This window comes from Bubalus bubalis, chromosome 5, assembly GCF_019923935.1.
Source record: "Bubalus bubalis isolate 160015118507 breed Murrah chromosome 5, NDDB_SH_1, whole genome shotgun sequence".
Taxonomy (NCBI): Eukaryota; Metazoa; Chordata; class Mammalia; order Artiodactyla; family Bovidae; genus Bubalus; species Bubalus bubalis.
In genome coordinates, this window is record NC_059161.1 from 75,949,499 (window position 1) to 75,964,805 (window position 15,307).

General features: G+C 38.6%; 1 protein-coding gene across 4 annotated transcripts in view; it reads right to left on the bottom strand.

The window, feature by feature from the left end:
• The window catches only part of CR2 (complement C3d receptor 2), a 47,576-nt gene extending 45,036 nt beyond the window's left edge, over nt 1–2,540 (bottom strand). For all 4 annotated transcript variants that reach the window (XM_025286130.3, XM_025286129.3, XM_006050014.4 and 1 more), the window contains exon 1: nt 2,153–2,540. In XM_025286130.3, coding sequence (XP_025141915.2) covers nt 2,153–2,525 — 373 coding nt within the window. In that variant the 5' untranslated portion in view covers nt 2,526–2,540. The remainder of the gene's footprint in view (nt 1–2,152) is intronic.
• Nucleotides 2,541–15,307: the final 12,767 nt, after the last annotated feature.

The following is a 15,307-nucleotide window of genomic DNA, read 5'->3' on the forward strand; positions in this document are numbered from 1 at the left end:
TGGCAACCCATTCCAGTATTCTTGCTTGGAGAATCCCATGGACAGAGGAGCCTCGTGGGCTACAGTCCACAGGGTTGCAAAGAGTCGGACACGACTGAGCTACTTCACTTCACTAAGTTCTCATCACAAGGAGAAATTTTTTTTTCCTTTCTTTTTATCTTATGTTAACTAAATGGATGTTAACTAAACTTACTGTGGTAATCATTCTACAGTATGTGCAAATCAAACCATCATGCTGTACACCTTAAACTTAGTGATGTATATCAGTTATTTTTCAATAAAACTGGAAAAATATATGTATGCATACTTTTTGTAAAAGGAATGTCAAGAGTTTCTTAAGCATCCTCAGAGGCAGGAACTGGCCAAGAGCCAAGGGATGGACAGGGGAGGATACATAGTAGGAGGAGGGTATGGGCAGAGCATGAGCAAGAGATCATGGGGTGACAGTCAGGCAAGACGAGCAGGAAGTGGTAGGGAATCAGGAGGGGTATGCTTAAGTGAGATCCAAAGGCTTAATTCCACAGTCAGTAGGAAGCCCTTTTAGATTTTTGAGCAAGGGAGTGAAATAATGAAAAAGATATTTTTAGTTTTCATGATTGGAAAGGTTGGACAAGTATCAGAATAACCTGTAAGAGAGGAGGTTGTTACAAAGGTAATCATAATGAGAATGATCAGAATACTGGTGTGAGAATGATAAGACAAACAACAGAAGCACACTAGTTATGACAGCTGGCAGTTCAGTAAACCTGCTCTTTCGTGTGTCTGGAGTTAAGTGACTGAGAGGATAGTTCTGCTCTGGTACTGGAAGGGGATGCTCTGGCATCCTTGGGGGAACAATGAATTGGCAGGGTTGCTAAAGAAGTTGATTTTCAATTGATAACATCCTCTCTGAAATTTAGAAAAACGAATGGAACGCTGGCAAGAAGTCTGGTCAGGAACAATGCCACAAAGATGTGTTAGAGAAAGTTGTGAAAGTACATTTGTTCAAAGAGAGTTAATAGGTAGGAGAGAGAGGCATGAAGATAGTGGTTTGGGGAAATGTTCAATTAAGGGTCAGGAAAAAGTTGAATGTTAGGAAGTTGACAAAGTAAACTGTAATAGAACCAAAGTATGCAATATCCCCTAGCAAGTTGGCAGTGGTCAAGCTTAAACGCTGACTCCATCAAAACAGATCCAGATAGTCATCTTATTATTGGCATTTAGTAATAACATCAAACATCCAGCTTTCATTTGCTTAATTTCATCTGCTATTCAGGTAAGGGTAGGGCTGCTTATCAATAGCTTCCTTTTAAAGGTGAAGAAACTGAGGCTTGGGAACTAAATGACTTGCTAAAAGTCACGTAGGTATTGAGGTCTGTATACAGTAAATTTCTTATCCACTGTCCTCTGAAAATTATTAGACAGTTATACTTAGCCTATTACCAAGAGACTCCAATCTTAATTTACAATTTAAATTACAATTTAAAATTAAACCAATCTGGAGGAAGAAAATTATAATAAACGTTGAATGACACTTTCTGGTGCCCTTGCCAATAAATAACACAAAGAACTGCAGTTTTTTATTCATATATCAGCTTTTCTAAGTAGCTCCAGATGTTTAGCATTTAGGATCTCTCTACCAATATCACATCGAAATTAAAAATATATATATATGAGAATCACGCCTGGGAATCAGACATTGTTCCTTTTTGGGAAGCTAGCGGGAGGCTGTGCTGTTTTTATTGGCAGGGGGGCGTTCAGTGTGTGCAGAAACTCCCGCGCCTAGCGGAGCATACAACTGCACTCAGCACAACTAGGTTTCGGATAAGTGTCTCGGCATTAGCGCTCGCAGACCTGCGGGACCCAGAGCGCTGAGCACACGCTGAGTCCCGGCCGCTCGGAGCCCGGCGAGCACGGGGCGGGCACGTCACGCCACAGGATACATTGGACAGATCACATAGTGCCATTCCGTCATGCAGCCAGCGATACTGGTGGCCCCAGCACGGGAGCAGCGAGCGAAGACCTTCAGGACCAAGAGAGGTGCCCCAAACGAGCGAGAAGCAGGCAAGGTTGTCCCACCTTCTCACTTTTGACTGCTTCCTTTGCATCGTGGCACAGAGGCCATCCCGGTCCCAGACGCGTCCCTACCTCCATGATCCCATTCCCAGCTCACCGAGGACCCCCGGCGCGAGAAGAGTCAAGAAAACCCAGATCGGGCCCGCGGCGCCCATGCCACGGCTGCAGCCCCAGCGGCGGGATGCGTTCTGAGACCCGCGAGCCTCCAGCAGCTCCGGGAAGACAGGGCTAGAGAAGCTGGCAGCTGCAAGCAGGGGAAGGTGGGCCCTTAAGTAGTATCTGGCACCACGTGCTAGCCTGAGTGCACACCTGCAGGCTGTGGGGGCGGGACCACACCGTGAGGGTGGCAGAAGCAGCTGCGGGTTGGCACGCGGCCGGCGGGCGGAGAAACTCTGATTCACTGCTTGGCTCAGACTCCAATCTTCAGTGCACTCGCTTTCCAACTTTTTGGACCGCGCAGCCCAGGGCATCTACTTTTGCCGCTGGGGCTCCGAAGCAAAATAGCACTACCTTCACCAATCCATGATGCTCTCCTGTCCTGTCCTATTCTATCATCTCCTTTCCTCCCCCGTCCAACCCTTCCTCCCTCTGCTCACTCTCCCTTCCCCTCCTCTCCCCTTCTCCTTTCCCCTTCCCTCACTTTCTCTCTCTTGAAAATTCTGGTTTGGATTCGCTAAATTCATTTCAAAAGTTATTCATGTTTCCAGCCTTCCGTTTGAAAACCGTTTACTTACAAAGGAAACTAAGGAATAGCAACCACCTCTGATGCCCTTTTCTTTTTATTTTGCAATAACTAAGGCAGAAAAGTTGCAAAAATAATACAAAGGATCCCCACACATCCATCACTCAAATTATCCAAATGTTAACATTTCACTATATTTTCTTTTTCATTCTCCAGCTCTCCCTCTTTCTAGATAAATAACTATGATATAGTTATATAGAGATTTAGATATATACACATATAGGTTTATAAGTGTATATGATTACAATTATATAATTTTTTACTTTAGAACTCTTTGAGATAAGTTACAGGCATGATGCCTCTCTTCTAAATACTTCAATATGTATTTCCTAAAAACGAGAATATAGTCTTACATAATTTCAGTACAATGAGCAAAAACAGGAAATTAATGTATTACCTAAGGGACAGACCGTACAGATTTCTCCAATCATCTAATATTCGTTATTATGGCAAAAAATGTGGGGGAAGGCAAGTGCCAATTCATGCACAAAGGAACACATACCCACTCTTTTCTGGTGCTGAGTCATTCTAGGATCATTCATTGCATTAGATTGGTGGTGGTGTTATTTTTTTCTCATTTATTCTGATAAAGTCTTTTTGTTTTTCTGTTTTCCTGACCTTGAAATTTTTGAAAGTACACAGCAATTATTTTTGTTTAATGACTTTTAAATTAGTTACCTATTGCTAGTAGTAAATTACCCTTACTAATTTAAAGCAAGAATAAACACACATTATCTCACACAATTGCTGTGTGTCAGGAATTTGAGAGCATATAAGCAAGGTGGTTTTGGCTCGAGCACTTTCATGAAGTTGCAGTCCAGACATTGGCCAGAACTGCAATCATCTGAAAGTTGGACTGAGACTGGAGGATCTAAGTCTAAGATGACTCAACCACATGGCTGTAGGTTGGAGGCCAGATATCCTCACCAGGAGAACCGTGCCCTAGGACTATTTGAGTGTCCTTGTGATATGCCAGCTGGCTTCTTATAGAACAAGAGAAAAAAGCAGAAGTCACAATGTCATTTAAAATTTATTCTCAGAACTCATACTATATTACTTCCATAGTAGCCTGTTGGATACTTGTGATGGTTAATTTTATGGGTCAGCTTGACTGGTCTATGAGATGCCCAGATACATGGTCAAAAATTATTCTGAGAGTTTATGTATGGGTGTTTTCAGATGATATTAACTTTTTTGGTAATATATATTTATTTTAACTATTTCCAGTTTTGTTGATATATAATATTGTATTAGTTTAAGGTGTACATTATAATGATTTGATATATGTACATATTGAAAAATGATTAGAATGGTAAGTTTAGTTAACATCCATCACCTCACATAGTTACAGAGTTTTCTTATAATAATTTTTAAGATCTACTCTCTCAGCAACTTTCAAATATGCAGTACAGTATTGTTGACTATAGTCATCCTGCTATGCCTTATATACCCAGAACTTATTTATCTTATAACTGAAAGGTTGCGTCTTCTGACCACCTTCACTCATTTTCCCCACTTCCCACCTGCCCCTATCTCTGGCAGCCATCAATCTGTTCTGTAATTATGAGTTCATTCTTTTTAGATTCCACATGTAAATAAGATCATACAGTATTTGTCTTCCCCTGTTCAACTTGTTTCACTTAGTATAATGCTTCCGAAGTTCATCCGTGTTATAAAAAATGGCAAGATTCATTCTTTTTATGGTTGAATATATATATATATATTCAAAATAAAAATGTGCATATATATATATATATATATGCACATTTTTATTTTCCCCTCCTGATGTATACACAGAAGTGGAACTGCTGGATAATATAGCAGTTCTGTATTTTATTTTTTAGAGGAACTACTCTTTTTCCATAGTAGCTCCATCAATTCATATGAGTCCTTTTTATACACATCCTATTCAACACTTGTTATCCCTTATGATGGTAGCCATTCTAACATGTGTGAAGTGATACCTCATTTTGGTTTTGGTTTGCATTTCCTTGATGATTGATCGTGTTGAGCATCTTTTTATGTGTGATATGTAGAAGCTTTTTAGTTTGATGTAGTAATAGTTGTTTGTTTTTTGCATATGTTGTCTTTACTTTGGGTGTCAAATCAAAGAAAAAAATTGTCAAGACCAATGTCAAAGAGCTTACCCCCATGTGTTCTTCCAGGTATTTAATGTTTCAGGCCTTACATTCAAGTCTTCAATGCATTTTGAGTTGATTTTTGTGTATGGTGTGAGATGGTTCAGTTTCTTTCTTTCGCTTATGGTTGTAGAGTTTTACTAACACCATTTGCTGAAGAGACCATCCTCTATTCATTGTTTATTCTTGGCTCCTTTGTTGTAAAATAATTAATCTTATATATATGGGTTAATTTTTGAGTGCTCTATTGTTTTCCATTGATCTGTGTGTCTGTTTTTATACAAATACCATACTCTTTTGATTTTTTATAGCTTTGTAATATAGTTTACATGAGATAATATAAAATATATGTGTTGATCTCTGCTCCTTATTCCTGGCACAGAGCTCCTAAAATCCTTGATATTTTCTAGGTGTTTACCAGGAGGATATCTTGTTCTAATATATGTCTTTGATTCTACCCTAACACAGCTCATAAAACCCTAGTAAATTTTCATGATATGAGCACTAGGAACATCTTTTGTTCTGTTGAGGTGACTCTTGCAGGACTTCTGGATGGAGGCTTGTCACTAGAAAGATAAAGCCATCATTAGAAGGTTGCAAGTTTTGCCCCCTCCCTTTCCCATCCTCCAGAGAGGGGAGAGGCTAGACATGGAGTTGATAATTGACCACCCCTACATGAGGAAACCTCCATAAAATCCCAATAGTGCAGCCATAGAGAGTTTCCTGGCTGGTGAAGACATTCACACCAGGAGGGTGACATACTCCCAATCCATGTGTACAGAAGTTCCTACACTTGGGTCCTCCTAGAGCTTGCCCTAGGTATCTCTTCATCTGGTTGTCCATCTGTAACCTTTATTACGGTGGTGAGGTGAAGGTGTGCTCAGTCATGTCTGACTCTTTGTGGGTTGTAGCCCATGAGGCTCCTCTGTCCATGGAATTTTCCAGGCTAGAACTAGTGGAGTGGGTTGCCATTTCCTTCTCTAGGGGATCTTCCCAACCCAGGGATTGAGCATGCTTTTCTTAGCATCTCCTTCAATGGCAGGCAGATTCTTTACCATTGAGCCACGAGGGAAGTTTATCCTTTATTATATCCTTTAATAAACTGATAAATGTGAGGCAGTGTGGCCCTGAGTTTTATGAGCTTCTCTAGCAAATTGATCAGACTTAAGAAGGAGGTTTTTTTAACCTCCAATCTATAGCCAGTTGGTCATGGCCACAGGAGATAAACTGGGTTTCTGAATGGCAACTGAGTTGGGATGAGAGCAGTCTTGTAGGGCTGAGCCCTTAACATGTGGGATGTGATGCAATCTCTGGGTATAAAGTGTCATAATTGTAGTGCAGGACACTCAGGCGATGTTGCAGAGAATTGCTTGAGGTGGGTAAATTCCTCCAGGCATTTGGTCACCAGAAGTGTAAGAAGGAGTGTTCTACTAATGGTAAAGGAGACACACAAGAAAGAAACACACAGTGGGGAACAATTGGGTTTTTCCCTACATAGGGGAAAAAAAAAAGCTGAGTTTTTTTCTTTATAGTTTGAAATTAGGAAGTGTGATGCCCCCAGTTTTGTTTCTTTCCCAAGATTGCTTTGGCTATTAGGGGTATCTTGTGGCTTCACACAAATTTTAGGATTTTTTTTTTCTGTTTATGTTGAAACTACCATTAAAATTTTAATTGGGATTGCATTGAATCTGTGAATCATTTTGGGTAATATGGGTATTATAACAATATGAACTCTTTCAATTCATGAGCATAGAATATTTTTCCATTTATGTATGCCTTTTGTCATTGCCTTCTTCAGTGGACTATGTTGTGTCAGAACTCTCCACCATGACCTGGCTGTCTTGGGTGGCCCTACATGGCATGGCTCATAGTTTCATTGAGTTAGACAAGGCTGTGGTCCATGTGATCAGTTTGATTAGCTTTCTGTGATTGTGGTTTTCATTCTGTCTGCCCTCTGAGGGGTAAGGATAAGAGGCTTAGGGAAGCTTCCTGATGGGGGAGACTGACTGTGATGGAAACTGGGTCTTGTTCTGTGGGTGGGGCCATGCTCAGTAAATCTTTAATCCAATTTTCTGTTGATGGGTGGGGCTGTGTTCCCTCCCTGTTGTTTGACCTGAGATTAAACGGTGGTGGAGGTAAAGAAGATAATGGCAACCTCCTTCAAAAGGTCCCGTGCATGCACTGCTGCACTCAGTGTCCCCGACCCCATAGCAGGCCACCACCAACCCACGGCTCTGCCAGAGACTCCTAGACACTCACAGGCAAGTCTGGGTCAGTCTCTTGTGGGGTCAGATTAGGGTTTTTTTCCAGTAGTCATGTATGGATGTGAAAGTTGAGCTATAAAGAAAGCTGAGCGCTGAAGAATTGATGCTTTTGAACTATGGTGTTGGAGAAGACTCTTGAGAGTCCCTTGGACTGCAAGGGCATCAAACCAGTCAATCCTAAAGGAAATCAGTCCTGAATATTCATCAGAAGGACTGATGCTGAGGCTGAAACTCCAATACTTTGCCCACCTGATGCAAAGAACTGACTCTGGAAAAGACCCTGATTCTGGGAAAGATTGAAGGCAGGAGGAGAAGGGAACAACAGAGGATGAGATGGTTGGGTGGCATCACTGACTGGATGGACATGAGTTTGAGCAAACTCTGGGAGTTGGTGATGGTCAGCGAAGCCTGGCATGCTGCAGTCCATGCAGTCGCAAAGAGTCAGACATGACTGACTAAACTGATGTCTTTTGTAGGTATTTTTCTATTTTATTCTATTTTATTTTTATTGAAGTATAGTTGATTTACAATATTATATTAGTTTCAGATATATGGCATACTGATTAAATATTTTTATAGATTATATTCCATTTAAGCTTATTACAAAATAATGGCTACATTTTCCTGTGCTACATAACATATCCTTGTAGGTTATTATTTTTGTATGTGATAGTTTGTGTCTCTTAATTCTATACCCTATTGTGACCATTACTCTCTTCCCACTGGTAACCATTGTTTTTTTCTGTATGAGTCTGTTTCTATGTTTGTTGCATACTTTTGTTTCATTTTTTAGATCCCACATATAAGTGATAACATTGAACAATTGTGTTTCTCTGTCTGACTTTCTTCACTCTCTAGGTTTATCCACATTGCTGCTAATGGCAGAATTTCATTCTTTTTATGATTGAATAATATTTCATGTATACATGCATGTGTGTATGCCATATCTTCTTTATCCACTCATCTGTTTATTCTTAGAAAATCAGTTTATTAGCAATCCATATGCTTTCTACAAAAAATGTATCATAAAGACAAAGATGGGTTAAAAGTAAATGACTGAAAAGTTATAACATGCAAAGAGTAACCACAAGAAAACTGGCATGCCTAAGCTAGTATCAGACAAAGATTTGAAGGCAAGGAATTTTACAAAAGCATAAGAGGGATAATATATAATATTAAAAGAAACAATCACCAGAAAAACAAACATCCTAAATGTACATACATTTAATGAAAAATCACAAAAATTAAAGAGGCAAAAACAAAGAACACAACACCAAACAACTGCTAAAATACCCAACTACAATGAATCTATTTTATTTTTTTCAGCACACTTGTATCACTTGCCAAGGTAAACCACATAGTGATCCACAAAGTAGGTCTTAAAAAAGTCAAATATTTGATACCTTATGAAATATATTCTCTGGTCATAGTGAAATTAAATTGGAAATCAATAAACATTAGATACTTAGAAAATCCCAAAATGTTTAAATGCTTATAAATGATACTTCTAAATAACCCATCTCCTTAAGAAAAAAATCCTGAGGAATTAAAATTTTTTGAAACTGAATGATAATAAAGACACAGTACACAAAAAATGCTGGGATGGAACTAGAACAGCATATAGATAGAAATGTATGGCATTACAAGTTTGAAATGACATCCAGGACTGATGTTGAAGCTGAAACTCCAATGCTTTGGCCACCTGATGCAAAGAGCTGACATTTGAAAAGACTCTGATTCTGGGAAAGATTGAGAGCAGGAGGAGAGGGGGATGACAGAGGATGAGATGGTTGGATGGCATCACCAACCCAATAGATTAGAGTTTGTGTGAACTCCGGGAGTTGATGATGGACAGGGAGGCCTGGTGTGCAGCAGTTCATGGGGTCACAGAGAGTCAGACATGACTGAGTGACTGAACTGAACTGAACTGACTCTGTTGACGGATACTTCCATATCATAACTATTGTAAATAATGCTGCTATTAACATTGGAGTGCATGAGTCTTTTTGTTTACTTCAGATATGTACTCAACAGTGAAATTGCTGGATCATATGATAATTCTATTTTTACTGTTTTGAGGTATCTATATATTATTTTCCACAGTGGATACATTAATTTATCTCAACTATGTACTGTGGTTCCATTTTGTCCACATCATTGTCAACTTTTGTTATTTGTAGACTTTTTGATGATAGCCACGAGTATGAAGTGATTTCTCACTGAGATTTTGATGTGCATATCTCCGATGATTACCTGTAGTGAGCCTCGTACCATGGGCTTATTGGCCATTTGTATATCTTCTTTGGAAAAAATGTCTTTTGGAGTTATCTGCCCATTTTTTGATTTCTTCTTTTTGATATTGTGTTGTATAAGCTGTTTATATATTTTGGATATTAAACTCTTACTGGTCATATCAGTTGCAAATATTTTATTCCATTTATTTGACTGTCCTCTCATTTTGTTGACGGTTTCTTTTACTGTTGAAAAGTTTTTTTTTTTTTTACTTTAATTTGGTCCCATTTGTTTATTGTTGCTTTTATTTCTTTTGCCTTAAGAGTCAGATCAAAGAAAAATATTGCTACTATACATGTCAAAGAGTGTTCTACGTATGATTTCTTCTGGTATTATGGTTACAGGTTTTACATTTAGGTCTTTAATCAATTTTTAGTTTATTTTGCATACAGATACAGGAAATGTTCTACTCTCATTGTTTTATAGATAGCTGTCTGATTTTCCCAGCACATTTATTGAAAGGCATGTCTTTCCTCCATTGTATATTTTTGCTTCTTTGTTGTAGATTAATTGACTATATGTTTGTAGGTTTGAACATTCTTTGGCTTTGCCTTTCTTTGGGATTGAAATGAAAACTAACCTTTTCCAGTCCTGTGGCCACTGCTGAGTTTTCCAAATTTTCTGGCGTATTGAGTGCAGCACTTTCAACAGAACCATCTTTTAGGATTTGAAAAAGCTCAGCTGGGATCCCATCACCTCCACTAGCTTTGTTCATAGTGATGTTTCCTAAGGCTCACTTGACTTCACACCCTAGGATGTCTGGCTCGAGGTGAGTGATCACATCATAATGGTTAGCTGGGTCATTAAGATGTCTTTTGTATAGTTCTGGGTATTCTTGCCACCTCTTCTTAATATCTTCTGCTTTTGTTAGGGTCATACCTTTTCTGTCCTTTACTGAGCCCATCTTTGCATGAAATGTTCCCTTGGTATCTCTACTTTTCTTGAAGAGATCTCTAGGTTCTTCCCATTCTATTGTTTTCCTCTATTTCTTTGCATTAATCACTTAAGGAAGTTTTCTTTTTTTTTTTTTTTAATTTTATTTTATTTTTAGACTTTACATAACTGTATTAGTTTTGCCAAATATCAAAATGAATCCACCACAGGTATACACGTGTTCCCCATCCTGAACCCTCCTCCCTCCTCCCTCCCCATTCCATCCCTCTGGGTCGTCCCAGTGCACCAGCCCCAAGCATCCAGTATCATGCATCGAACCTGGACTGGCAACTCCTTTCATACATGATATTTTACATGTTTCAATGCCATTCTCCCAAATCTTCCCACCCTCTCCCTCTCCCACAGAGTCCATAAGACTGTTCTATACATCAGTGTCTCTTTTGCTGTCTCGTACACAGGGTTATTGTTACCATCTTTCTAAATTCCATATATATGTGTTAGTATACTGTATTGGTGTTTTTCTTTCTGGCTTACTTCACTCTGTATAATAGGCTCCAGTTTCATCCACCTCATTAGAACTGATTCAAATGTATTCTTTTTAATGGCTGAGTAATACTCCATTGTGTATATGTACCACAGCTTTCAAGTAATGCAAATCAAAACCACTATGAGGTACCATTTCACACCAGTCAGAATGGCTGCGATCCAAAAGTCTACAAGTAATAAATGCTGGAGAGGGTGTGGAGAAAAGGGAACCCTCTTACACTGTTGGTGGGAATGCAAACTAGTACAGCCACTATGGAGAACAGTGTGGAGATTCCTTAAAAAACTGGAAATAGACCTGCCTTATGATCCAGCAATCCCACTACTGGGCATACACACTGAGGAAACCAGAAGGGAAAGAGACACGAGTACCCCAATGTTCATCGCAGCACTGTTTATAATAGCCAGGACATGGAAGCAACCTAGATGTCCATCAGCAGATGAATGGTTAAGGAAGTTTTCTTTTCTCTCCTTGCTATTCTTTGGAACTCTGCATTCAGATGAGTATGTTTTTCCTTTTCTCCCTTGCTTTTAACTTTTTTCTTTTTTTTTTAATTTTTATTTTTTAACTTTACAAAATTGTATTGGTTTTACCATATATCAACATGAATCTGCCACAGGTATACACGTATTCCCCATCCTGAACCCTCCTCCCTCCTCCCTCCCCATACCATCCCTCTGGGTCGTCCCAGTGCACCAGCCCCTAGCATCCAGTATCGTGCATCGAACCTGGACTGGTGACTCATTTCATATATGATATTATACATGTTTCAATGCCACTCTCCCAAATCATCCCACCCTCTCCGTCTCCTAGAGAGTCCAAAAGACTGTTCTATACATCAGTGTCTCTTTTGCTGTCTCGTATACAGGGTTATTGTTACCATCTTTCTAAATTCCATATATATGCATTAGTATAATGGCACCCCACTCCAGTACTCTTGCCTGGAAAAATCCCATGGATGCAGGAGCCTTGAAGGCTGCAGTCCATGGGGTCGCTGATGGTCGGGCATGACTGAGCGACTTCACTTTCACTTTTCACTTTCATGCACTGGAGAAGGAAATGGCAACCCACTCCAGTGTTCTTGCCTGGAGAATCCCAGGGACGGGGCACCCTGGTGGGCTGCCGTCTATGGGGTCACACAGAGTCGGACATGACTGAAGTGACTCAGCAGCAGCAGCATACTGTATTGGTGTTTTTCTTTCTGGCTTACTTCACTCTGTATAATAGGCTCCAGTTTCATCCACCTCATTAACTTTTTTTCTTTTCTCAACTATTTGTAAGGCCTCCTCAGGCAACCATTTTGCCTTTTTGTATTTCTTTTTCTTGGGAATGGTTTTGATCATAATCTCCTGTACACTGTTACAAACCATCATAGTTCTTCAGGCACTCTGCCTATCAGATCCAGATCCTTGAATCTATTTGTCACTTCCACTGTGTAATCATAAGGGATTTGATTTAGGTCATACCTTAATGGCCTAGTGGTTTTCCCTACATTCTTCAATTTAAGTCTGAATTTTGCAATAAGGGGTTCATTATCTGAGCCACAGTCAGCCCCTGGTGTTGTTTTTGCTGACTGTTTAGGGTTTGTCCATCTTCAGCTACAGAGAATATTATCAATCTGATTTCAGTATTGACTATCTGGGGTGATGTCCATGTGTAGAGTCTCGTGTTGTTGGAAGACGGTGTTTGCTATGATCAATCGTTCTCTTGACGAAACTCTGTTAGCCTTTAGCCCTGCTTCATTTTGTACTCCAAGGCCAAATTTGCCTTTTACTCCAGTAATCTCTTGACTTCCTACTTTTGCATTCCAGTCCCCTATGATGAAAGTCACATCCTTTTCTTTTGTTAGTTCTAGAAGGTCATGTAGGTTTTGATAGAACTATTCAACTTCAGCTTCTTCAGCATTAGTGTTTGGGGCATAGACTTGGATTACTGTGTATTGAATGCTTTGCCTTGGGTTCTGGCCTCTGTATTCAGTTCCACTGACTTATGTGTACATTTTAATGTCAAACAGTGCAGTTTTGATCACTGTAGCTTTTTAGTATATTTTGAATTCAGAGAATTGATACCTCCAGTTTTGTTCTTTTTTCTCTACTTGGCAATTCAGGGTGATTCCATATAATTTTTAAAGATTTTTTTCTAGTTCTGTAAAAAATATTATGGGTATTTTGATAGGGATTGCATTCAATATGTAAATTATTTTGGGTAGTATGGACATCTAACAATGTTAAATCCTTTAATCAAAGAACATGGAACATCCTTCCACCTCTTTGTATCATTTTCAGATTCCTTCATTAATGTTTTATATTTCTTAGAGTATGGATATTCCTCCTCCTTGGTTGAGTTTATTCCTAGGTATTTTATTCTTTTTGATGCAATTGTAAATGGGGTTATTTCCTTACTTTTTCTGGTAATTCATTATTAGTATATAGACAAGTAACAAGTTTCTATATATAAATAGTATATTCTACATCTTAACCAAATTAATTTATTAGTGCTAATAGTTTTGGTAGAGATGATAGAGCATACTATATAAAGTATCATGCCATCTGCAAAGCAAACAGTGGAAGCTTTACTTTTTCCGCTTCCAATTTGGATGCCTTTTAATTTTCTCTTGTCTGATTACTATAGCTAGGACTTCATATACTACGTTAAATAGTAGCAAAAGTGGGCACCCTTTTCTTGTCTCTGGTTTTAGAAGAAAGGCTTTCAATTTCACCACTGAGTATGATGCTAGTTGTGGGTTTGCCATAAATGGCCTTTATTATATTAGAATATATGTCAACATATACAGGATATTTACCTCTATATCAGCTTTGATAAGACTTTTTATCATGAAGAGATGTTAAATTTTGTCAAATGCTTTTTCTGCATCTATTGAGATGATACTGTGATTTTTATTCTTTCTTCTGTTAATGTAATGTATCACACTGATTTGTAAATATTGAAGCATCCTTGCATCTCTGAAATAAATTCCACTTGATCTTTGTATATGATCATTTTTATATATATTGTTAAATTTTGTTTGCTAATATTTTGCTAAGATTTTTGCATACATATTCATCAAAGATATTGCCTGTAATTTTCTTTTTGTGGTATCTTTGTCTAGTTTTTGGTATCAGAATCATAGTGTCTTCATAGAATGAACTTAGGAGTCCTCTGAAATTTTTTGGAATAGGAGTGTAGATATTTATATCTTTGAGAGCATTTCCCTGTGAATCTGTCTGATTCTGGACTGTTATTTGCTGGAAATTTTTTAAATTAAAAAATTCAATTTTACCACTAGTGATTGGCATGTTCACATTGTCTGTTTCTGATTCAATTTTGAAAGGCTGTATATTTCCAGAAATTTGTCAGCTTCTTCTAGGTTGTCCAATTTGTTGCCAATACTATAACTTTGTAGTATTCTCTTATGATATCCACAAGACCAGGAGCTGACAAATTCAGATTTAAATTGAATAAAGTAGGGAAAACCACTAAATCATTCAGGTATGGCCTAAATCAAATCCCTTACAATTATATAGTGGAAGTGACAGAGAGATTCAAGGGATATGATAGACAGTGCCTGAATAACTATGGACGGAGGGTTCATGACATTATATAGGAGGCAGTGATTAAGACCATCTGCAAGAAAAAGAAATGAAAAAAGTCAAGATGGTTGTCTGAGGAGGCCTTACAAATAGTTAAGAAAAGAAGAGAAGTGAAAGGCAAAAAAAAAAAAAAAAAAAGAAAAGGAAAGATATACCCATCTGAATGCAGAGTTCCAAAGAAAAGGAAAAACAGATAAGAAAACCTTCCTCAATGATCAATTAAAAGAAATAGAGGAAAATGATACAAGGGGAAGAAACTAAGATCTCTTTAAGAAAATTAGAGATACCAAGGGAACATTTCATGCAAAGATAGGCACAATAAAGGACAGAAATGGTATGGACCTAACAAAAGCAGAAGATATTAAGAAGAGGTGGCAAGAATACACAGAAGAACTACTACAAAAAAAGAACTAAATGAACCTGATAACCATGACAGTGGGATGATTCACCTAGAGCCAGACATCCTGGAATGCAAAGTCAAGTGGGCCTTAGGAAGCATCATGACAAACGAAGCTAGTGGAGTTGATGGAATTCCAGCTGAGCTATTTCAAATCCTAAAAGATGGTGACATGGAAGTGCTGTACTCAATATGTCAGCAAATTTGGAAAACGCAGCAGTAGCCACAGGACTGGAAAAGGTCAGTTTTCATTCCAATCCCAAAGAAAGGCAATGTCAAAGAATGTTCAACCTATAGCACAATTGCACTCATCTCACAGGCTAGCAAAGTAATGCTCAAATTCTCCAAGCCAGGCTTCAGCAGTACGTGAACCATGAACTTCCAAATGTTC